Here is a 23,837-nt window from a genome sequence, read left to right on the forward strand (position 1 = left end):
GCGGATTCAGAACTTAAGTCCCATTGAGTGCTCTCTGGATAATACTTTTTTTTTTTTTTCCCCCTGAATCTGCATATTTCCAAAGAGTTTCAGCCTCATCTCAATCTTCTTCCTTTCTGCCTTTTTTTTTTTTCTTTTTTAATGTTTTAGTTCATTTCTCCCTTTAATTAATCACAGCTCTGGGCCAGTCAGACCCATTAACTACTCTTCTCATTTAGACCTTTCAGAGATGCAGTTGCAGATGCAATTTAATTTGTTGACCCATGATCGATAGCAATTAATACCATCTCTTTAATCTTGTTGAAAGGTTCGTCTTGGGCTTCCAGAGACTGCCATCTCAAGGGAAAGGTGTCTGATACGTATGTTATTAGATGGGGGAGCACAACCTCCTCCGCAGGCGCCGTCCTTCCCAATCCTTGGGCTGACACTCTTGAAAATACATCTCGTGGGAGATGGAGAAGACAAGAAGTGAGGACAAAAGTGAGGGAAGATGCTCGGGGTAGAGAAAAGGGCAGGTGGCTTGGTAGGGGAAGGCAGAGTTGATGTGTTGGAAAGATGAGGGATGAAGAGACAGCAAGGGGGGGAGTTCGAAATTATACAGTCTAGGAGGCATGGATAGAAAAGGGAGACAAAAGCTCTTGCACAGGATGTAGCTAAGGGACTTACATTAAGCCATATAAAATATTATTTAGAGTCGTACTGTGCTCAACAGAAAAGAGCCAGCACTGGCTGGTGTCCTTCCTGCTGAGGCCAGGGGGCTGGGTGATGGTTGTATCCATCCACACAGACGGCCTCGTCTTTTGGGCAGGCAGACAGCTGGGTGTTATCGATGGCCGTTCAGCAAGAGATGGACAAAGCCTCTCCTCTCTCAGGGAGTTCATGTCCTCTGACCACACTGATTCCCTTGAGGTCACTAATTAATTAGTTATCTGTGTCTCTGGGAGCTGCCAGTTGATATTTTCTTGGCACCGGGCTTTCCATAGAAGCTGGCAAGGAGGTGGGTAGAGTAGCACCTAGAGACATTATCTGGCAGTTTCAGGGTGCCCTTCCCACCACAATCCTTCCAACTCACGATGCAGCATTCCTGGTGCTGGCACCCATGCCTGACCCTGTCTGCACGCTCAGAGCTGTGAGCTCCACGCAACGCAGAGTGCCTTCTGCTCACCTGGCCGGCATGGTGACACCAGCAAAGTCAGCTCTCCCAAGGTCTCTCCACTTCGGTGGCCCAACCAGCCAGGCGAAAGGACCCTTTGCTGCGTGACTTTGTTTGCTTCAGACACAGGAGATGGCAATCTGGGGAAAGGAAGTAGAGAAAGAGGGAGCCTGAGCTATTAGACTTGTTTCAGTGGGACAGAGCAGTATTTCAATAATAATTAATGCCACTATTAAAGACGCTTATTTAGACTGTAAGGCATCTGGCACTGGAAAGGACGCAGTCAAAGTATTTTTGGTCATTACAACACACACACAATGTTTCACGCTGCTGTTCCCTTTATGGTGATAACCCATGAAAACTTGAAGAAACTGTTGGGCCACTTTCCCACCTAGCTATCCATAGGGGATTATCCTGTTACACACATGGATTATCTCTTCAGGTATTTCACTGTTGGCTTGGCTCTGCGTTTGGAGAAACAGAAAATCCCAGCATAGGGAGTTTTGTAAAAAATCATAAATCTGAAAGGCAAAACTCCAAGGAAGCAGCTGAAAAACGATGCTCACCAGGCTTTATGTTGTCCCTCTAAATAATGCATGATGGTGAGAGTGGAGGCTGCAGACCATGCCTTGGAGCAGGCTGCAGTGACAGAGCTTCCTACCGCCAGCTGTGCAGTCAGCATGCCGGCATGGATGGGGCCGGCGGGCTCCAGCTTTTAGCTCCTTGGATCCTGCCTTGAAGGACTTCGGAAGCGGCCGTAATAAAGCTAGGGTGAGGAGTTCAGCTGGCCTGCTGAAAAGTGTTGTCTTCAGTGTTTACATTATCCTCAACACCGCCATCAAGCACTTGGTTACTGAAAACCATTTCAGTTTCATCTTAGCTCCTTTCATTACTCAGCTAGCTTGATAGATGCAGCCTCTGCCTTGCTCAAACAGTTTTCTGGATTTCCTGTAGCCTGGCCTGGTTCCTATAATTTAGCGTATTTGCCATTTCTCACCTTTTTTTTTTTGAAGGACAAAAGCTTGTTAATTTTTATGTGTTAATTTATTTTTCGAGAGGGCAACAAACAGCTTCCCAGGAAAAAATTAGTCCTTGATATTCTGAAACAGAGCTGTCCTGGACTTGTGCTATCTTAATAGCCTGTCTTCATGTCCATCATGGATGGATGTCTGCACTTCCAGGGGGAGGTGGGGCAGGGTGGGAAAGAGAAGAGATAGAAACGCAAGGAACTTGCTCTCCTGCAAATAATCCACCCCGATATGTGCTGAAACGCTCCTTTTGCAGTCCATTAAGCTCAAGTTAATGCAGGTAGAGCATGTCTGGCATCGAGAGGATGGTAAAGGTTTTGGGTTTAATTTTACTCAGATGAAGAATTCTACACGTTCCTGGCTGGTGCCGGTACTTCTGCAGCAAAGAGAACAAGCCCCGGAGGAAGCATGAGGCCAAGGTTAAAGCACTTCTAAGTCAAGATGCTACGATACCCAAAGAAGCAATTTCCCATTGTATTGCATATCTTCTGGCACTTTATCAGCATGAATAGAAACTGCGAGCGAAAGGGGTGCACGGGGACCCATTGGAGCTGCAGATGGCTTTAAATTTCCCCTAACTTTCTCTGGATTCAAGGTTATCCTCTTGGCTTGCTGCAGGCCCGCACACTTGGGCTAATTGCTTCTCTAAACAAATAGTAGCATTGCCCCTCCTCGCCCCTCCAGCGTGAAAAGAAAGCAAATGGAGACGTGCCTGGAAAATAAAGCGTGTTTCTTATCATGCTCTGAAACTCCACAGGATATTTTAGCCCTCATTGTTTTACTTAAAGCATTCTGAATCCCACTGGTTTTGTCAGCAGTGTGAAAAACAAAAAATGGAGGGAGGCACAGGAGCCTCGGACAGGGAGCAGGAGGCATGTAGGGAAAGATAACCCTTTGCAACCACTTAAAATTCCCCTGATGGTGAAAAAGTCACCCTGAGGTAGCGGAGAGTGCGGGAAAAGTGGAGATACCATAAATTCCATGAGATGGAGATACCACAAATGCCTTGACACAATGGGGTTTCCCTGCCTGCTCCTCTTGGGTGCTTCTGAGAAGATACAAGGCTGGTGTCCATCCAGCTGCAGCTTGGGGACCAACGCTTCATTTGCAGTCCCACCTCTCACCAAAATTGCTAGCAGCAAACTAGGTGGATCGCAAACCAAAACCAATGTTTCCAAGGCAAAACTTGCCCGATGTTTGTATGCTGCCAGTGGCTGTGACGCCTTGTAGAGTAACTACAGGAGCCGCCCACTACAAAACCATGTTAAGGGCAGAACCAAGAAGTCGCATTCAGTGTTAGTGTAGAAATAGAAATTTGGGTGGATGCATGTCTGAATGTCTGACCAGTGAAGCAGACAGGTCCTTCGAGGGAGTTACCCAGCAAGGAAAATTTCACCAGCCAGGCCTGGCCCATTGCACCACCAACCTTGAGCAGAGTGGAGAGGAGATTTAGAAAAATCCACGTGCACCACAGACTTGTTCTGTCACTGTGTCAGATGCTTTTCAGCAGGTATTACCCATCAAGTGGCATTTGGCCTTAGTTTTTGAGACCGAATATAAACACCTGAAGAAATACAACACATAGTAAAGATTTGGATACCTCCATGTGCAGGGGCAACCAGTGGGCAACAGTTCTGGAGCCTTGTCCTAGGGAAACCTTGAGATGTCACAGCCTTTCTGTTACCAATAAAGAGAAGAGAGAAAATGAGCAGGTTAGAACACATGAAAAGAAAGAACCATGAAGCCAGCTGAGCCACATTTCCTTCAAACAAGCACAAATTTGGACCAGTGTCTGCTCTTGGAGAAGACACAGAAGAAAAAAAACCAGAAAAGATGCTACATCCAGCACCAGCTACACCAGGAGTCTCTTGCCATTCCCCAGCCCTGCTATTAATAGCTTCATTCACCACACTGCAATTATTCTCGTGGGTAGGAGCAACAGGTCCCTCAACCCAATTTTCTCATATCTATTTGGTGACAAACGTACGTCAATCCCATGCTGGCTAATCTGCACCGCCTCTCTCACCCTGCAAAGTTGTGCTTTTTGCAGGTAGAAGTGAACTTGGTACTTTTCCAGATGCCGTTATTCGGATGCACCGTCTAATATCAAAGTGACAATGGCTGGAAACGCAATATCAGTAGGATAGATCACATCAAAAACGAGCCAATTTAATTACATTAAATTAGTGCACGGCCTCACATTCCTGAAGAGAAGTGAATGGTATAAAAGTGATATAAATATTGAAGCAACATATTACGAGTTTTATTCTTCCTATTTTTTTTTATTAACAAATTTTTCATTCTTCCCCTGCTGTGGCAACGCCACGCGATAAAAGGCGAGGGCTTGCTTACCTGCAAACAAGAGCTTTATTACTTGTTCCAAAATAGATCATTTACAACAACAACAAGTGATATTAAAGTCCAGGGATAGCCCATCGCAGGGAGCTGTGTTTCATATCGCTGCTAGCGACAGGTAACTTGGGGAAGGAAAATGAAATTTTAACCAAAAAGCCCTTTCCAAGAGAAATAGTCCCACCATACATCGTCAAACTAATAAAAGCATGCAGTCACGTAATACAAGGAAATTCCTTCTTTTCCTGGTCAGAAATCACTTTTACCCCATTTCCCCATATTCTCAGTCTCAGAACACAGTTACAGGCTTCTATCAGTTTGGTGGGTGAATTTATACGGCTCTTTGCTGCTTATCTACTTCTTCTCATCTTGGTCTTTTTCATTAATGAGTCACGGAAGCATTAATTAACGTTTAAGAGGCAGATAGCAGGGTTTTTTCTTCTGTGGACCACTTAATCAAAGGGGGGCCTGTGTTGTTCAGTTATAAGTGGAAATCCAAAAATGCAGAACAGCTACATTTTCAGGTTGTGCTTTACACACCCAGCAGGAAACATTTTAATACAAATCTTTAAATGAAAAGAAGGAACCTAAAGAAGGATCAATTTCCAGAAGAGGCCCAGCCTTCACCAACTCTCATGCAGATGCTTTACAAGTTAATTTTTATTTTTTTTTTAGAAAATCTACTGCAGGGACCAAAGAGGAACAGAGCTTTTCTGAAAACTCAAGACGTCAGCTCAGCAGCAGGTCTTGACAGCAAGTAGAAAGCAAAGTCTGGAGATGGGGCTGCTCTTTGGTCTCTGTAATTGAGGAGTGGAAGAGCTCCGAGGTGGACTCCTGCACAGCCTCAGGCCATGGGAAGTGTCACCAAGGCCTCAAGCAGGTGGGACACAGGTGTTCCTCAGCCATCAATACGTCCAGACGCTCTTTTCCCCTGGCTTGTGCAGAAGCAGGTTGAATGTTGAGGTCAAACAGATTTTATGGGTTCATATACAAAACTCGTTCAGTATCATTGAAACAATAAAGACTCTGAGGGCTTAGCACTTTTGAAACGTCAAGTTTGTGGTGTTTTCAAGACTGGCAACCTCAAGTGAGATACAGAAAACCAAAGGACTCAAAGTAATTTGATGTGATTTAGTCAAGGGCTCCGGCACAGGCAGGGCTGAACTCTGGGTGTCTCAGGATCCCGTCTTCAATGCCAGGTGCCAGGATGTGCCACCAGAATGAGAGAAGCTGCACAATGAAAACAGATAAGACTAAAACCAACAAAGCAGAGATGCTTCAAACAGAACAGGTTGCCTCTGTCTTCTCATCAGACAAACCCTTCGACAGACCCTCCCAAGGCACAAATCACTGCGTGTGTGCCGTTTTTCTAAATGAAATGTTGCTACAATAACAGATCTCAAGTGTCCCCTGAAGGCACGCTGCTCGATATTTATAATCACTTAATAAACACATGAGAAATGGCACAGTACAGCCCTACATAATCTCTGTGCAATGATCCTTGGTGACAAAGTGTAAGTGACCAAATCCCTTTCCAGGTCTAATGATATTTTGCTTTAGTAAGCCAGTGATGTATCTCGTATGGCAAAAATAAAGCAGTCATGCATAAAATTAATACAGTAAGCTCTGAAGTCATAAAGCTTTCAGTCTGTGATATATGAGATGGGAAAATGACTAACCTGTAATTCAAGTTCTCCCAATATCTTATTCCCGATAGGTTGTAGGGTCACCTAGGCATTGCTTGATCAAACTGGGCCATTTCAGAAGTGTATGAATTATTAACAAACCAGTTTAGGAAGCCAGTTAGGGTCATGTGCATAAAAAGCCCTTTGAGGACACAGGTAGCAGTTTCTCCTCATAGAGGTCAAATATTTCTGTTCTTTCCAAAAACCTGCATGAGAAAACTCACAGCAAGTCACCTTCGTCACTCCTAGGAGAGCTCACAATGCGACCAAAGGCATTTGGACACTTACTGAAGTAGCTGGGACCTCTCTCTAGGCAGGTTTCCCTACTATTTAATAGCACAGACACAATTGCCATGTAGCCTCCAATATCATTGGGAACAGTTTGCTAGAAATCCACAAAAAGCACGACAGCAATGTGCACATGCAGCCACCCTGAAGAAGTGAAGAACTGCCCAGACCCAGAGCAAGGCATGGTGAAGCAACCAGTAGCACCATGAGGCTGCAGCATGAGCGAGCGCTATGAAAATGCATTGCCGTTGCAAAGCCTGTTCCACGCAGCACCTTGCTGGGGCCCTGCGGAAAGGCAGGCGTACAGTTGCAAACACAAAAACCTTTCATAAACATATGCTCAGTAGTGTAAAATATTGAAAGGACCTCTCTGCACGTCTTGCATACCCTTTCATTGCTGATTGTAGTAACTCAGGGATCAGAAATCCAACCCAAAGACAGTTTTTCAAGGTCCTTCTATAAGAAAACGCAGACACTGCTTGCTCCAACTGTGGGTGCGGCAGGGATCACACACAAGAACATGCTGTAGACTCCATTGATCTGCAATCCACCCCTTGTTTCAACCAGAAAAATAATTATCTTTTGCATGTGAAATGATCAAAGTGCTCAAAAAATAAATATATTAAAAAAAAAAAATCAAACTCCAGCTCCTCAGTCAGGAACGCTGCCAAGCTATCGAATCAATAGGTTGTTAGATACTTGAAGTATGGGAATATGTGAAAGCTATCAAATGATTTCTTTGTTAATAAACTGCTACAGTAATTACCATTAGAATAGAAATGGAAAGATACGGATCAGAAACGGAAAGCTGCGAATGGTTTCTCATTAAGTGAAATTAAAGCGCATGGGATTTTTTTTTTTTCCTTTTGGCCTTGATTCTACAGTGTTTTGAACTTGCATACCCAGAGCTGCTCACGCACCCAGGTTTCTGTACCCCAATTTCATCTCAATACCTTCAAGTCAGTGAGAAGAGCTTACCTAGAGAACAGCCAGCTAAAGTCAGGGGTAAGAGGATGTCGCACCTTGCAGAACTGAGCACCACACATGGTGGCAGACCGCCCCGGAGCAGCTCAGCCTGCAGTGGTCATCACAGAGGTGCCCACACTGGGGGTCAAATAAGACCAGTGCAGACGTTTTCTGTGAGCTACAGATTTTAGTGGCAGACACAAATCCTCAGGCCGAACAACAACGTGGTACTGGGAAATAACAGCAACAAGATTTGGAAATGGGGAACTGCTGGTTCACAGAGCAGTGAGCTAGCCATGCCTCATCTTGCAGGTACCAGGTCTGCTCTGCTGCCCAGCCCCTCAGCTCTGCCAGGCTGGAAAGCACGATATTGCGGAGCATGGAGAACCAGGTTAGATGCATGGGAAACTGGAGATATGAGAGTTGAGTCCCGGTTTGGGGTGGGCAAGAGAGCATGGGAAGGCTGAGTGTGATGGTGTGGCTCTCTATTAAGGTCGCTTCAGTGGCAAGGAGGTTCAGCCCACGCTGACTGAGTGCTAAACACAAAGACAGCCAGCATGGGAGCAGCATGACCCAAAGTCTTAATTTTCAAAAGGTCTGTCGTGCTAAAGCATAAGGTTTCAGTTAAAGAACATGGCAAGTTCTGCAAATCATAAATACATCAGGAGCCCTCCCTATCCCTCCGGGGTGGTACTCGTGGTCATTAGTGTAATAGATTATTTTCAGTGAAAAAGCTTGCCCTTGTCTAAAGTGCAGGTCAGAGAACGCAATGAGATACAAGCTTTGCTCCAAGTAGCAGAACTGAAATTGTCATGTTGGCTTTGCAGGGAGAGGGGAGAAAACAATTTGCTGCACATCGAGGAATAGTCTAGCTGTTAAACCTAGCCCAGCTTGCCCACACGAGTCTGAACTACCTCAACAATATTCCTCGTTAGCCTGCCTGTAGCTGAGAGAGCACATGGGTGAAAGCACATCTTCCTTCATGACGTAGGAGATGCAGAGCAAGTAGTCCACTCAACAAAAAGAGCAGGTCTCAAAACCCCCAATTCTTTTTATGAGGAAAAGAAAGGTTGCGGAGGCTGGAAAAGACCTGAAAAGTATCAATCAACATCTGCAAATCCCACTTTACCCACAGTGCTTAGGCAGGACAATATTAATAGCCTCACAGCTTTGCACATACAGAATTTCAAGTGCTTCCAGACCCTTTCCAGACCTAATGTATTTACTGAAAGTGGTTGTCTTCTACTAGCACATAAAGAAGAAGGGGAAGAAAAAAAGGACTAATGGATGTCCATTAACCTTTTGGTACTAGATTTCCCGATACTAGCTACTAATGCAAAATCCATTAGAGGTAAATGTCTGGGAACCATGGTGCGTAAATGGTATACTGCAGTGAATAAGTCTGTAAAAATCTGAAGCGGGCATGGCAGGGACAGAGATCCATGCAAAGGTGGTTGCAAGTGCAAGATGATTAAAGCAAGCTCTCCTATTGCTTTGGGCAGAGAAACCCTGCAGAAACCTGCCTGGAGAGGTGAAGATTTGGAAACTGAGCTTTGCAGCTGCCCCTTTTTGCAGAAATCCGTTGCTCACCCCAAGGGCAGAGCTTTGAAGTGCCTCCATAAACCTCTTCCATAGCCACACAGCGCTTTTCCCTGTGTCTGTCTCTTCCTTCGCTTGCCTGCCTATGCAAGCGTTGCCCAGCGTGCTGGTGGAGGTTGTTGTAAGGGAGATGAAATGGCTTTGCCTGCTCCAACACAGCCATTCACCATGGGATGCCTGGCTGATGGGCAGTGCAACACCACTCCGTGCGGACATGAGCTCCTTCCCAAATTCTCAGCTGGCCTAGGCAACCACAAAACAATGATTTCCATCCTCTGGCTGCCTGAGCTCTGGCCTTTCATGGGAAAAGTAACGCCTCATTGCTTGCAGAAACACCACAAGAAGCTGTTCCCTAAGGAAACACAGGCATCCTTCTGTGAGGGATATCTCCAGCAATAGCTACTCGGAGAAATCAACAGTTCAGTCCTCCAAGCAGATACAAAATGATTTTTTTTTTTTTTTAAGATCATCTTTTTGAAGATGAAAGAAATACCAAGAGCAGCTTGGGCATGGTGTGAAGCAGGAGTTGAAGAAGTGGGGGAGTGACCATGGCGTTGAAGACACAAAACAGCTTCCAATAACTTGTTGGAGGAATTCTTCACTTGCTGGATGTTCTGCTTCAAAATTGTAACATTTAAGAGCTTTTCTTTCAGAGATACGGAGAAAAAGCAGAAAGAATGGGACCGGGAGAAGTGAATATTATCATTTAATACATGAAGACAGTTCAGCGTTTACCTTAATGTGCACTAATTAGGTGTGGGACTACGCAACATATCCCAAGGGCTGGTTATAGCCTCTCTCCTGGCTGCACTCAGGCATGCTATGCTACCACAATCAAATATTTTTAAATGTACAAAGCTTTATCACCTGTAGGGCACAGCAGGAAATTGTGATTTAGCCTCCTTGGCAGTCACAGCTAACAGCCGTCTCCCTAAAACAGAGGCAACCACAGTCCAGTTTCATTTGCCATCTGGAGTCAGCCAGAACCCACTGGTGCCGATCTGGGACTTCCTATGGCTGCCAGGACAGGAGCTTGGACCTGGACAAAAATTGTCTCTCTCTGGGTCCTGGAGCTCCCAGGTTTTTTTTCACCTCACAAGTCTCCATGAAACCTCTTCAGGTCTGTGATTGTCATCTCTGTCCTTCCCTCCAGTCAACTGTGAAGTCCTTCGGCAGCTTGCACCTCGACTGGGATAAGAATGAGATTCTTTACAACACCTTTGCAACCTCCAGGCCTCAGAGCTTTCTTTAGGGTGCCAAACAGCATAGCACCTGGGGTGAGCATGAGCTAAGTGGAGTTGTCTTCCACCTACTGCCCTCTTCTGTTATCTTGAGCGTTGACTGCTTAAACATGAAGGCAGTTCTCCTGCCTCACCAGGGTGTACATTTTTGTCTTTACAGGATTACAGCATGCAAACAGCAGGGAGAAGATGAGTGAGGACTTAGCACCTGTGTGTGTTTGTGACGACTTTTCTCTCCTTTTCTGCTCAAGCTCTATCGTTTCTTTGTTTATGCCCATAGTCCAAGTGCTGTCTCCAATTTAACAGATCACTATGGTGCCATCCAGAGACTGATCCAGAGCCAGTACGCCTTGCCTGGCCTGGCCTGCAGCGGGAACTGTGGTTCCTTCTGACTTGTGGATCTTACAGAACTTGCCTTTGAATGGTGTGCAGCACAACCAGGACATCTTAACACAGGAGCTGCTGCATCCAATCGCATATTCCTTTGTGCCTGAATTTGGGGGTTTCTATTTCAAAGCCCTGAGCTCCATTTTACATTCACAATCTTTCAAGTCCAAATCCAGCTCAATGTACCCGACTGCAGGTGCTCAAAACCAAGTGAAAATGTGTGGCTAGCTCCAAACCTGGTCCCTGCTGATAGCTGTCTACAGCTGAGCTCGCTGTGCCTGTCCCTGTTGCACCCAGATACTGTCAGAACCTACCTGCTTCCCTGCACACAAATGAGGCCTCATGCTGAAACACACGGACCTTGTAAGGAGGAAATAAAAGTAAGGTTATGGGATTTTCCTTGGGTTTGAAAAATGCAGGTGGAACGCAACAAGAACAAATCAAATCCTGGCCCTTTTTCTCCCCCCACTTTCTCTGCCTGTAGATGAGAGCATCCTCAGTGTCCACAGAGACTGGTAAAAGCTTGCCTTGCTGGTGGGACCAGTTGTGTGCTACACTAGCCCAGGGTGCAGTGTAGACTAAGTGCCTCCACCCAGCTCCTCGGGCAAGTCTGGTGTCCTGTGATGTGTGACAGAGCAAGTCTGTAGCTCACAAGATCTAAGCTAGTGAGGGACACCTCACTTCTGAGCCACAGACATTTGCTGCTGTGCAGACTGCAGGAACTTTAATTTGGTGTAAACAGTTTCTCCAACTCTCATTTTTAAGTCAAGATTGATTTCATCAAGGAGTTTTTCTAAAACCAGAAGCCAATAGTTCATGCAAACCCTTGAAAGAATCCACAAAAAGATATCACTGGAAAAAAAAAATGCTTATTCCAGGCTGTTCCTGGATGTTTTTACCACACGTTGTTCAACAGGTACACAGCAAGCAAAGAACCAGAGACCAGAAAACTTGTTCCATGAGTGGAGTGAGCTGAAGAGTACATCTGCCTCCAATTTTTCAGTTAAACAAAACTGTGAAATTTAATTTAATAAAAACCTTCTGCCTACAACCACAAATAAAATCTTTCAAGCTTGGCTGGGTTTAAAACCAGAACCTGGCACCTCTTCAGAAGCACGTTAGAGGGATTAGGGTAGAAAAAATCTTCCCATTTTGACACACGCAGCTGCTGGAACTCAATTGCTGAGAGCAGGAATGAAACATTGCATTGGGCCCAGGCTCCAGAAACAAAGCAGATGGAGGTCATGGGCAATATTTATGTTAACAGCAATGTTGTTTGTGTGGGGGCTTAAAAAACTATGCACGCCTCTACGAGTAGCTGTTTTGAATCCCGGTTACACCAGCCATGACTTTATAGGAGTTCAGCCCGGCTCCTTTGCCCTCTCCCCATGCAATCATCCCTCGCTCTTATAGAACAAGCCTAGGGGACGCAGCAGGGCAGAGCATATGGGCATTACATTGCTGCACAGCCTAAAATAAATACAGGGGAAGAAAAAGATCCAGCACTGCAGACTTATTGAATTAAACATTATTGTGGCAAATGCAATCGATACGGCATTGATTGCATTATCCATATTAATATCTAATTCAATTAAAAGGTTCCCTATTTTTTTTTTAATGTTCTTCCAGGTCTTTTATGCTGCAGAAAAAAAAAGTTACATTTTGCTACAGACCATGAATTCCAGCTGGACCCAAACTGTAAGCGATCTGAGATTCCCAGCTGTCCAAAGCTGGCCCTTCCAGCAGAGCAGGAGAGGACCATTACCCGGTCAGGCTGCCACTAGCACTCAGTACAAATTCCGCAGAGACTGGGACCCCCTCAGAGGAATGCAGAGTGTACGGGCAATCGGAAACCCTCACTTTCCAAGGCCTTCATATTATTGAGCCCCAGCTGATCGCTGCCAAAACAGCCAGTCTCACACCTGCTCCCCCCACCAAATACTTTTGACTCCTCTGAGAATTAGCAGATCACTAAAACAGCAGGAAACTAACCTAGCCCCACACTAGCTGCAGAAATAAGCAAATTTTTATCGGTTCGGCAAGCTGGGCAAAACAGTCAGCTTCGCTGTTGTTTCACATCCCATTTTTTATAGATATTTTTAACCCCTTCTCTATTTAGCTTGTGAAGGTGAGCACTGTGCCTGCTTGCCCAGCACTCATGGCACAGCACTGTTCTTCAGCAAGCTCACTGCAACTGAATAGAAATAAGCCCCAAAGTAAACTCAGACCTGAGAAGAGGCTGCTGTGGTTTACAGCTGTGCCCTTCAGAGAAGAAACCTCTCTGCTTCTTAAGCACACTTGGGGCAGATATCGTAAGGCAGCTAACCGTGGCACTGCACGGTTAACTTCTCCCAGCTGTGCCACCAGAGCAAGATATTGCAACCCCTGGTGCATAACAAAACCACGGGTGTCAGCCATCATGTTACCTGTCACTGCCTCAGCATCACTGCTCGGTGAATGACACCGGCTTCTCAAACACGCAGCGGGAGCTGACGGTTCTCTGCTACTTCATCAGACCAGACCTCCTGCCAGGAATTAAATTGAAGCACAGAAAATGCATCTTCTCCATAGGAAGAAAAAAAGAAAAGAAAAGTGGGAAACCTTCCTCCCCTTCCCCCACCTGATTACATACAAAATGTTCTTCAGCTTTTAAGGGCAATTTAACACTAGTTAAACTACTGTTAATTTAAATCAAACAAGTCTGAGAAGATAGAACATGCTGCACTGCTATTAAAAACAGCTGAATCTTCATTTGTTCCATCTGAGACACTATTGCCCATATCCTAGCCAATATTATCTGCCTGTCCAAAGACCTCTTTTTGTAGTTTTTAAGCTGACATTTAAGCCTACTTTGTTGGCTTTTGCAACACGGTGAGGTCCACTTTGGTGTAAGAGAAAAAGACTCAAACCTTTCCATCAAACTGTTTTTTCTTGCAAATATAGGAGAAAGTCCAAAAAAAGAGATGGGGCCAAACTGATTAATACAAATTAATCTGACATCAAATTCATCCCATTTCCAAGAGCAAACAGTGGTGATCCTCCAGCACTGAAGCACAAAACAGCTTAAAGAGGAAAAAAAATAAAAGCTTTGCTCTTCCATGTTTCATAGACCTGTCTCGACAAGATCCCAAGATGCCGCTATCCCAACTCTGCTGGCAGTTCAGCTGAGCCTCAAGCCAGGCCAGAACAGATGCTCCTGCCCAGCAGCCCTACTGGCACTGCAGCACTGGCAGTTACAAACTGATTTTTTTCCCCCTCCCTCTACCACCCTGACAGTAAAGCTAGCCCACATGAAGCAGAAGCTGCAGAGAAAGCACAGGCGGGGGGACCAGATGATCCCTACATTTACACGTTTTTCCCAATAATACACACCAATGTGTAGTTTTACAGCCGTCTGTGGCTTCTGTACTGACATCTTTGTCTTCAGCAGAATATTTGCAAGAGTTTCATTAGCTAAAGTGCCAATCTGCTGGAAGACTGCAGCATAAAATGACTGCTCCAGATTAAGTCTTAAATAAGACAGTGGACCTAGGTAGTGAATACAACCAGCTTCAATTCCCTGCCTAGAATTTTTTCTTGAATTGTTTCTCTCCAATTACTCTTGCTCCTTCTGTGAGCCTTGCCCAGGCTGATCACAGATAACTTTGTGATGGGTCCCCATACAGCTGCTCAGGTTCAGTCTCAGCTCAGAAGCTTGTGATAGAGCAGAAGGGAGGGGCTTAAGTTCAAGCCTAAGGAGGGCTGAGTAGAAACCAGCTGGGTGAAGCACTGACTAACATCTCTGTCTTCAGAAGAAGAGCACTGTGAGATGACAGACCACAAGCATCTCCCAGGCATGCCAGTTCTACTTTGAGACCGAAAGCAGCCACCACTGTTTGGTATTACTTGCTTGCCTGTTGTTTCCCTGAAACATTTGCAGAAATAATGCAACACCCAGCTCTCCTGCACTGCTCTGATAAGCTCTTTTTATGGGCCACTTGCTTCTACCTCAGAAAAATCACTTTAGAGTATCTCAAATAACAAATGAATCCTCAATGTTCAGCAGAGAACAGATTTTATTTTATAGCCAGAGGAATAAAGTCCAGAGAGAACTATTGATATTTTAGGGATACGAAAAACTTTAAGAGTTTTGAAAATGACTGACCAAATAGAGGTAGAAACAGCCAAAAGCATGAGCTATTCTGTGACTATATTCCCTGGGATCTACCCAGGACACTGATGCAAGGAAGCAACCTCTCTACTCTCAAGTATCTTTCATTTCAATACACACACACACACACAAAACGAACTCCCCCAAAATCCACACAAAACAACAAAAAAGTAAAGCAAACCAACAAACCAGCCAGGCTTCATATAGTCTCCCCTAGACCACAAGCCACAGCCATTCAAAAAGGTTACACAATATTTATTAAAAGTATTATCCTCTATTAACTATTAGTAATGTTTAACTGATGTCAACAAACAGACATTGCTACTGAAGGTGTTGTCGGGTGTCACAGATGAACTAATTAATGAGACAAACATAAATTTTGAGGGAAGCTGCCTAAAAATCATTAGCCTGAAATAGACAGCATTTTTGAGGTATAAATACAAGATTAATAAAAACATCAATAACCCAGAATGTAAGTCTGGACTTTTACCTCTTCAAATGCCCCAGTCATCAATGCACATTAAGTATATGCCCTTTGGCAAGGGAACACTCATATAAATTTGAGTAATAGCTGAGGTTCTTTACTAACCTTTAACAGATTTTCTTTGATGAACTCCTCCACTCCCTGCTTCAGACTGCCAAAACGTACAGCACCCAAAACAGGCTGCGGCCATCAGTGCCCCAAGTCTGCTCCCACTGCAGAAAATACCTTTTCTGTTTTTGAGCCTGCCTCCTACTAGCTTCCTTTGATGCCCTTTTGTTCTTGAACGAGAAGAGACAGTGAGAAATGATCCCTACACACCCTTTACCACATATCTCATGAGTTTAAAACCTCACTTTCATTAGCCAAAATTCCATCCAATGGATCAAGGGGCTTGATTTATCCTTAATACAAGTTGTTTGGGTTTTTTTAAGATGTTTTATCGAGTGCTATCCCTCTGCTTTTAATGCTTAGCAGGAGTGAATTAAGCAGGATCTCTGTCACTGACCTCTAGCTTCGTGTGCGTACCGATTGCTTCAGTAGTGTTTGACACCTGCCGCAATTCTGGCATCAGTCTACTTAACGCAGCTTTGTGAGGCTCTAAGTCTACGTAAGTTGATCAGGCTCAAGCTCCAGATTCCTGAAGAGACCTGAAGGAGATGGGCCAGAGTTAAATCTTGAGAACGCTTCAAGAAGGGTAAGGACCACTTCTCAGTATGATACAAAAGGATTCTTAATGAGATGTGATAGTAACTCTGCTTGAAAGTGACTTGATTCAAAGGAACAAGACTTTAGGAGAAGTTCAGTGTGGCTTAAAAATAAACAAATAAATAAATTGAAGGCAATTTTCTAAGAGTCTTTTTTTAGCTGCCAAGGAACAACAGCTCTTAAAACCTCTGTAAATCTGCTGCCTCTACTTTAGGACATAGAACAGTACTGCTGATGGGCCAAATTTCTCCCTGGTACATAGCAGAAAAGCTCCGCTTCAGAATTTTGTAGGGATTCACTGCTACTTTTGCAAAGAATAGCGCATTAGGTATACTGATGGGCTATGAAACACCAAGTTAAAATGTGCTACAATTGTTAAAATAAATGACCAAGTCCACGCCGTATCAACTCAGTACCTTATTTGCTGGCAATGTTTATCTCCACAAAAACCCAAAACACATTCATCCCATGGGCTGTTCCATTTATTAACCAACCTTGCATTTTTGCGTGCTCACACAGAGATGCAAGTACTTGAGAACTGCATTTAGCGAAGAGCAATGATTCAGTCTAGCTAAAGTGATAGATCAAGATACTCCAACTACTGAAGTCTAGCAGATGCTGTTGAAAACTGTACCTGTTATACATGAAGTGTAGAGTTCTATAGATCGTACTGAAAATTGGCACAGGATCTCCAATAGTAACGGCTGCAGAAAACAACTGTCTCCTACACTGAAGGGCTGCTCTTGCAGGTGGATATGCTATCTTCAAAGCAAAGTGCTTACATTTCCATTTACCTGTTGAGATACATATGGACGACGTACTTCGCTCTGCAGCTAAGCTCGTGCAATAAGATACTCCAAACTTACTGGCACCAGAAGTTTTACTATTACAAGCAATACAAAAGCAAACACAAGAGACTTTGGTTAATCCCACAACCATCATTCTCGTTGCATATTATTAGAATATTCACAAACTAAGGCAACGCAGAAGGTAAAAGACGTTACATAAGAGCACAGCAAGGAAGTAAGATTCTGATGGTAACTTATGATCAATTATGAGAAAAGAACTTAAAGTTTATTGTAACAAATATGAAAGAATCAAATATTGCTCCCATGTAGCCAGCTAGGTTTAAGTACAATTGTGCAAAGTGAAGCATAATTCTTTTGCAATCATTAATTATTTTTTTTCATTAAAGTAACCATGACAGCAACCATCCATACTTACAGAAATATTTTTGATTATAATAATTTAATAAGGATCTTGACTCTTAAAAACCTTCAGAAAACAGAATCAGAGTCAAGTTATACATTTACAAGCACAAAAAAGGACAGAAGTGAATAAAGCATTACTCTTGCTACAAATAAGGGATTTTAGACCAAGACTTCTAAAGATAGTGTTTTCAAAATTGTCTACTTTCAAATTAATTTAGGCCATTAGTTCTACTCTAATGTCTACAAGGCTTACCCCATGCTAAGAATTTCCTGTGAAATTCAGTTGCAAGAAGAAATTCTGGCCTGGCTGGGAAATATTGACATGTACAGTACATCCTTGTCAATGGATATTAATCAGAAAAGAAATGGGGTCATGCTCTATTACCTAGGAAGGGCTGGTTTAAATCAAGAATGCAAACGGTTTCATTTTGCAAAATCTTAGTTACAAAACGTCAGTAATTATTACACTTAAGTTAAAGGTAAAAATAAAGCATACTAAATAACCCAAGGCACAGTTTTCAATGCAGCATACTTATCTCTCTCCTCCATTAAGTTCATTTATTCCAGCGTATCAGTGATCTTAGTAACTCATTTAAATGGTCAAAGCTCTCCTATATTCCTAAGTGCAAAACATAAATCATAGCTTCAGACCAGTGTTTACCAACTGCACAAGATTCACCACATTTTAAAACCTTGCTCATGAGACATTGATACTCATTTTACAGGCAGGAGCTGAAACGACATCACGCAGTCGATAAGCCAGCTAGAGGAGGCCATCCAGACTTTGCCCTGGCGAATTTTCTCTGGCTTGAATTTAGAAGACACATCATAGATTACATACTGAGTGCAAAATCTCTGGTCAGAAGTAGGTTCTGCATGGTAAGCCACCGTGTTGACTGTCTGTGTCACATCACTGTCTGGTTTTGGCTGCCTAACCAGAATTTGTCCTCCGGCTGCTTTGACCAACTCCACAAGATCACTCTTCTGGTGACGCTTGAAAGATCCCAAAAAATAGAAGTAGCATCCATCAAACAACTTTGGCAGCTAATTGGAATTAAAAAAAAAAAAAAAAAAAAGTATAAGTACAGGACTTCACAACTGAGCATGCAAGAAAAAAAATGGAAGGAAAAAATACAACTTAAAATAACACTGGAAGCTAGAATAGTAACATATAAGGTCCCCAGTATAAGTAGGCAATCAAGAAAAGCTTGTTTACATAGTAAATTCTTGCTTATGTTTAAATATTTTCCAGTACAACAGGGTTGAACTATGAGCTAGGAATATTTACAGCTACTGCTACAATACATTTAATGAACTTTTCCAGTGTAATCCAGAAAGTAACTAGAAATTAACCCAGTTAAATATAAAAAGTAGCCCTATCTAGAAACAAGTAGCAATAAAAACATTTTTTCAACTTTCAGACAATTTCAACTAGGTTCTAAAGCTGAGCACAGAAGGCCAAAGCAGCATCACTTCCTGTCCCACAGAGCTTCTTCCATGAATGTAATACAGCATCCCCTCTGACAAGGTTACTGCAACGTACCCACTAATAGAGAAAAATGACAGCTTTATGGGTGTTCGCAGTTCTTTCCATCACCTTGCATGTAATCAAATTTCTGTACAAGACCACATAAAAATTTTACATCTACTGCACCTGCACAGGTGGCAAAGGGCAAAAAAGCATGAACCAAAGGTCATTAAGATAATCTGTCTCAAGCAATAAAACCCACCAGCTGTTCTCTGTTGAGCCGGCCTCTTTGCGGGCCACCTTGGATTTCATACTTCTCTTCCGGCTCTCGAGCTGCGGTTTGCAGACAGGCTTGGACCCCTACAAAAACCACAATAAGGAAGGCAAAGATTATAGATCTCATGTTTTAACAGAAGCTTGCGTGTCACTTTAGGGACTAAAGAGTTGCACTAAAACAAAAGGATTACCCACAGTGCAAAAACATAGCAGCAAAGTTTGTCTGCTTTAGCAGTTTGCTTTTAAACTTGAAAAAATTTACAGCAGTGCTTGAAGAGGCAAGTTAGATGGAGAGAAGTAATATCACACTAGTGCTGTAAACACTAGGAATTATTAGCTTTTCCTCTTACCCACTAAAGGTCAACCACTTAATGTCAGATGTCAAATTGCTGATCATTTGGAAGCTTAAAGCCAGCATGTAGAACCAACTCCGCAGTTCGGAAATGGAAGCAATCGCCTGATAAAGAGCAATTACGAAGCGAGCACAAAGCTGTTTCCAAACAGCTACGGCCTCAAATAACAAATCAGATGGGATTTCAAGGTCTCCAGGATCAGCACAAACTGGAGATTTATGCTAGGGTTTAACAGCGGCATTCATTTTTGTTACCACTGCTGCATAATGAGATTGTCTGTTAGAGTCAACGTGGTTTTACCTTGTTTTAAGGCTAGCTGTTTTTTCCCAGTGCAGAATGCGCTGACGCTAATGTATCACTAACATCAGTTTAACGTACTACCTGACCTCACTTTGGAAAGAGAAATTGCAGTGGTCACCCATTCAAGGATGGAACATTTTGCCTGCACATACATTGCACTCATTAATAAAAATTACCCAAGAAAGTAAGATTGCAAAGCTGATTTTGAAAACTGTTCCACGAGGATTCAAAATGTTGTCAAGGTTGTAACTTTTAAAGTAGTACCTCACTCCTTCCACAGCGTTCCTTATTCAGGCAACTGTTTTCTACTGTGCAAATATGAAACCCATAATAGTAAAAAAAAAAATACAAACTGAACAAAATCAGAAGTAAAATGTGAAAACTTGATCCTAAAAAGGAAGAAACCCGAAGATTATGAAGAGAAGTATCACTGACAAAGGTAGTCGGCTACCACGGCAATAAGTAGCCAATGGATAGGAATATCTAATCGACGAAGATCTCGAAAGCCAACTATTTGTAATTTACCATGCAAATTCACCAAATGCAATGGGAATTCATATTTTAGTTACTAGAAGTCTTCCAATGTACTTACCTCAAAAAAGATAAACCTATACAGAAAACCACACTGGCTAAATACTATGACACTATGGATCTCCCTCCACTTAGAAGTATTGGGTTGATTATTTGCGTTTGTTCATTCCTTCAAGGAAAATTAACATGAACTTTATAATGTATTTTCTGGAAAAGCAATCTACATATTCACTATTGATAACAGCAATGAATACTGATAACTTGTTTTCAAAGTACTCATAACTCAAAAACAAATCTAAAAGTTACCTGAATTTTTATTTTCCTTTCTTCCCCTACCATCAGAACTCAACAAGACCTCCTATGTCAATCTGCCTCTAACTTACACAGCCATTCTTTCCTTTCCAGCAAATACAGATGTTACTGGGTGCCACTTACAATAAAGGAAAAGTCAACTCATCCAGTCTTAAGAATAGAACCGTCTATTCATTAAGAGCATGTTTTGTTTCAACCTACCATCAAAAGCTCAATTTCAAGGACTTTCACTACAGACCTGAGGTTTTCATACAATGAGTACATCACAAATTGAGCATCCAGTGTCAGCATCAGTAAATTAAGCAAATTTGATACAGAAGTAATAAAAGACTGAATGAATACAAAAGACTGTGATATCTTTTTGTACTGCTATTTCCCTGAAACAAAAAAAAAGTCATGAAAGTGCCTAATGTTAGTGGAATGTCTATTTTAGCAGAAAATACAAAATAGGTTATGCCTGTTCGCATACATATGTCTGTCCATTTTACACTGCCAAATCCTCCAAGGAATCTGTATGCCTCAAAGCTCCTTGTTACACATCATGACAATCCTCTAAGAGAGCAAGAGGAGAGACTCATCCACGTGTGTCCTATTTTCACTCTATTTACAAGAACCACAAAATAAACATTTGTTTCCTTGAAAAACTGGAAATATGCGGATAGGCCATTTGTCTAGCCGGTGTCTGCACGATCAGCATGCTCATTCCTTTTAACTTTTCTTAAACAGCTGGAATCAGAAAGATCTGTGCCTTAATAGATCCGTGGCACAAAAGCTACATATTCCAGATAGGATAAAAAGTTGTGAATGTAAGTTCTCAGCACCCAGGTGTTTCTCTAACATAAATACATTAAGAGGCAATGCTCTTAGGCCTATGGACACACACCTTCGAGGAACAACAGACTGCATGTTTTTTGGTGATGGTAAAATAGCACATTTTCAACTCCTGAACATATTTTTCATGCAAGATGTAGAAGCAGAACTTACTCTGACTCATGGGTCCTGTCATACTTGATAGATAAGAACAAATGCTTTTTGGAAGCATTGTGCTCAGGGACACTTCAAACAGTCTTGTCTAACACTTCATCTACGTGCAGGTAGCAAAAGAGGAAAGAAAGTTACTGGAATCCTAAAACTCAGAAGAGGTGGTGCTTCAGGCTTCAACACACTTCATGCAATCTTACCCTGTAATAAGAGTAGCACTTGGAAAGAGAGAAGACACAGACAGTGTAACAGCAAAAGGAAGACTTCGGGACGAGGAAATGAGGCAAACGGCATGTCACGTGTCATCAGATTCATGGTCCAGCTATATATTCAGAAAACTGATCCAGTTAACTACCGATGCCCGAGGAAGGTGCTTACAGCCCTAAGGTGAACAGTCAAGGAATATTGATCCACAGGGTACGGTTTCCTAAATACACACAGGAAGCTAAAATAATTCAAGTGATAGAGGTCAGTATATCCTTTAACTGCAGAGCCTGTTCAGACTGATTTCTCCAGAGCTGCTCATTTCTCTTCAGCAACTCCTGCATGCTACTAAAAGATGTTATATTAAGTGATTCACACACCATAATTTAAAAAAAAAATAAAATTAAAAAAACAAAATCAGAAAAACCAAAAAGTGAAATATCCCCATGTTCTGACAAAAGACAAATGGCTCATGTTGTGTTTCCACCTAATTCCTTATACACGTGTCTAAACAAAAGGTTCTTATTTGCCCAGTCTCCATTCTTTTCCTCCCCTCCCCATACAAAACTTCATGTCAGGTCACTTGCTTCTAGATCACTGATTTTGCACTATAATTTCCAGATGCCATGACTCCAACTGGATATAATAATTTAAGTGAGGCTGTCAAAGAGAGCATTATCAGTTTTGGTTACGTTACGGTGCAACTTGGAAGGACCAGGCTTCAATCATTCTTCTAAGAGACAGTACACCTACCACGGGATGACCCTGTGCTAAAGCCTCAATTTCCAATTTCACAGGTTTGGTGGTTTTTTTGCTTTGGTTTTTTTTTTTTTTTTTTACAGCTAGGGATTTCATTTTCTATGAAAACTGAGCGCTAAGCTGAGTTCACTCAGCAAAGCCCAGGTCATTTTCTTGAGTAGGCATTATTAATTTTTAAAGCTGCTAATATGTATAAGTGGCTGGATAACACGACAGTTCCCTTTTAATAGTCTCTCCATCAGAGTAAGTGTCATCTTGATTAAGAGGATATGTAAAAGGAAATAAAATTCCGTACTGTACTCAAAGGTATATCACACTCCTACTTTTATAGGGAAACTTCCAGAAGCTCTGTTTACCTCACAGCACTCCTATTTAAGTGAGAGGTAGAGTGCCCCTTGACTTCAAACAAGAGCCGTATTACACTGATTCCTAGAACTCCTGAGATTACAGACTCTCATCTGTTTGGCACTGTATTGAAAAGCCACCAGTGAGACCTTGATGCCAAAACACTGGTCAAATGAATGGACTGAAAAAAGAACTGCTATTATTCTAATTAAAAAGTGATCAGCACACCACCAATGTTACACCATCTCTCTTCTGAAATTGAGATGGACATCTTAAGTACTCGCACAAAAAAAATTTCAGAACAGGACTGACAATCTTGGAAGGACAAAGATACCTCAAAGAAGCTCTCTGAAAACGGAGGGGAAAGTAACCTTACTTTTGAGAGGACATCTGTAATTTTCAGAGGGAGAAGAGATCATGGCTACATTGTTTTCCTTCCCACATTCCAAGTTTGTGCATTCTTTACAGGCAAGCCTGACTAAAAATCTGTTCTGTTACAAAATAAAGTAAGACTACTTAACTTACTCAGGATCTCAAGCAATCCTGATTTATTCCTTGATACTATGGCCAATAAGAGCTGTGGACCTTCTAGGTTTGAGGTTGATCAAGTTTATTAATTTAATGTGTTCTCTTCCCTAAAGAGAAGAGGGTGATTATCACAACTACCCTTTAATGGTGCTCTAGTTTAATCACAGTAGTTGGATCAGTGACCTGCAAAAGGGCAAGACTTGTACCAAGGCAAGCAGCATTTTCCCATTTCACATGGACCAGACCTGTTTTGCAACGCCTAGGTCAAGTGGGCAAGCACTCACTAACAAAGCTTCCCCGACAAACCATACTGGGGGCAAGATCTCATGTGCAAAGAGGTCATGCAAGGTTCTTCCCTAGAAATATAGAACATTAAGAAGTTTAAAAGCCTCCTAAATAGCTGATTTCAGACGTGTAATTTGCAGATATAAACAAGATCATTTGCACCAAATTCTAGCAAAAAACGAGCCTGCATTAAAGTCCTTAGAAAATATTGCAGAAAAAGGTTTTAGCTTAATGCAACCGCATTTT

The 23,837-nt window shown here is 42.6% G+C and overlaps 1 protein-coding gene across 1 annotated transcript in view; it reads right to left on the reverse strand.

Annotated features, from left to right (window-relative positions):
- Positions 1 to 16,651: 16,651 nt before the first annotated feature.
- BARD1 (BRCA1 associated RING domain 1) overlaps positions 16,652 to 23,837 on the reverse strand; it is a 44,258-nt gene continuing 37,072 nt past the window's right edge. Inside the window, exons 10-11 of the mRNA XM_086750939.1 lie at positions 18,980 to 19,077; positions 16,652 to 18,293 (exon numbers count right to left, since the gene is read on the reverse strand). Of these exons, the coding sequence (XP_086607065.1) occupies positions 17,964 to 18,293; positions 18,980 to 19,077 (428 nt within the window). The 3' untranslated portion in view covers positions 16,652 to 17,963. The remainder of the gene's footprint in view (positions 18,294 to 18,979; positions 19,078 to 23,837) is intronic.

This window comes from Chlamydotis macqueenii, chromosome 6, assembly GCF_036417535.1.
Source record: "Chlamydotis macqueenii isolate bChlMac1 chromosome 6, bChlMac1.mat, whole genome shotgun sequence".
Lineage (NCBI taxonomy): Eukaryota > Metazoa > Chordata > Aves > Otidiformes > Otididae > Chlamydotis > Chlamydotis macqueenii.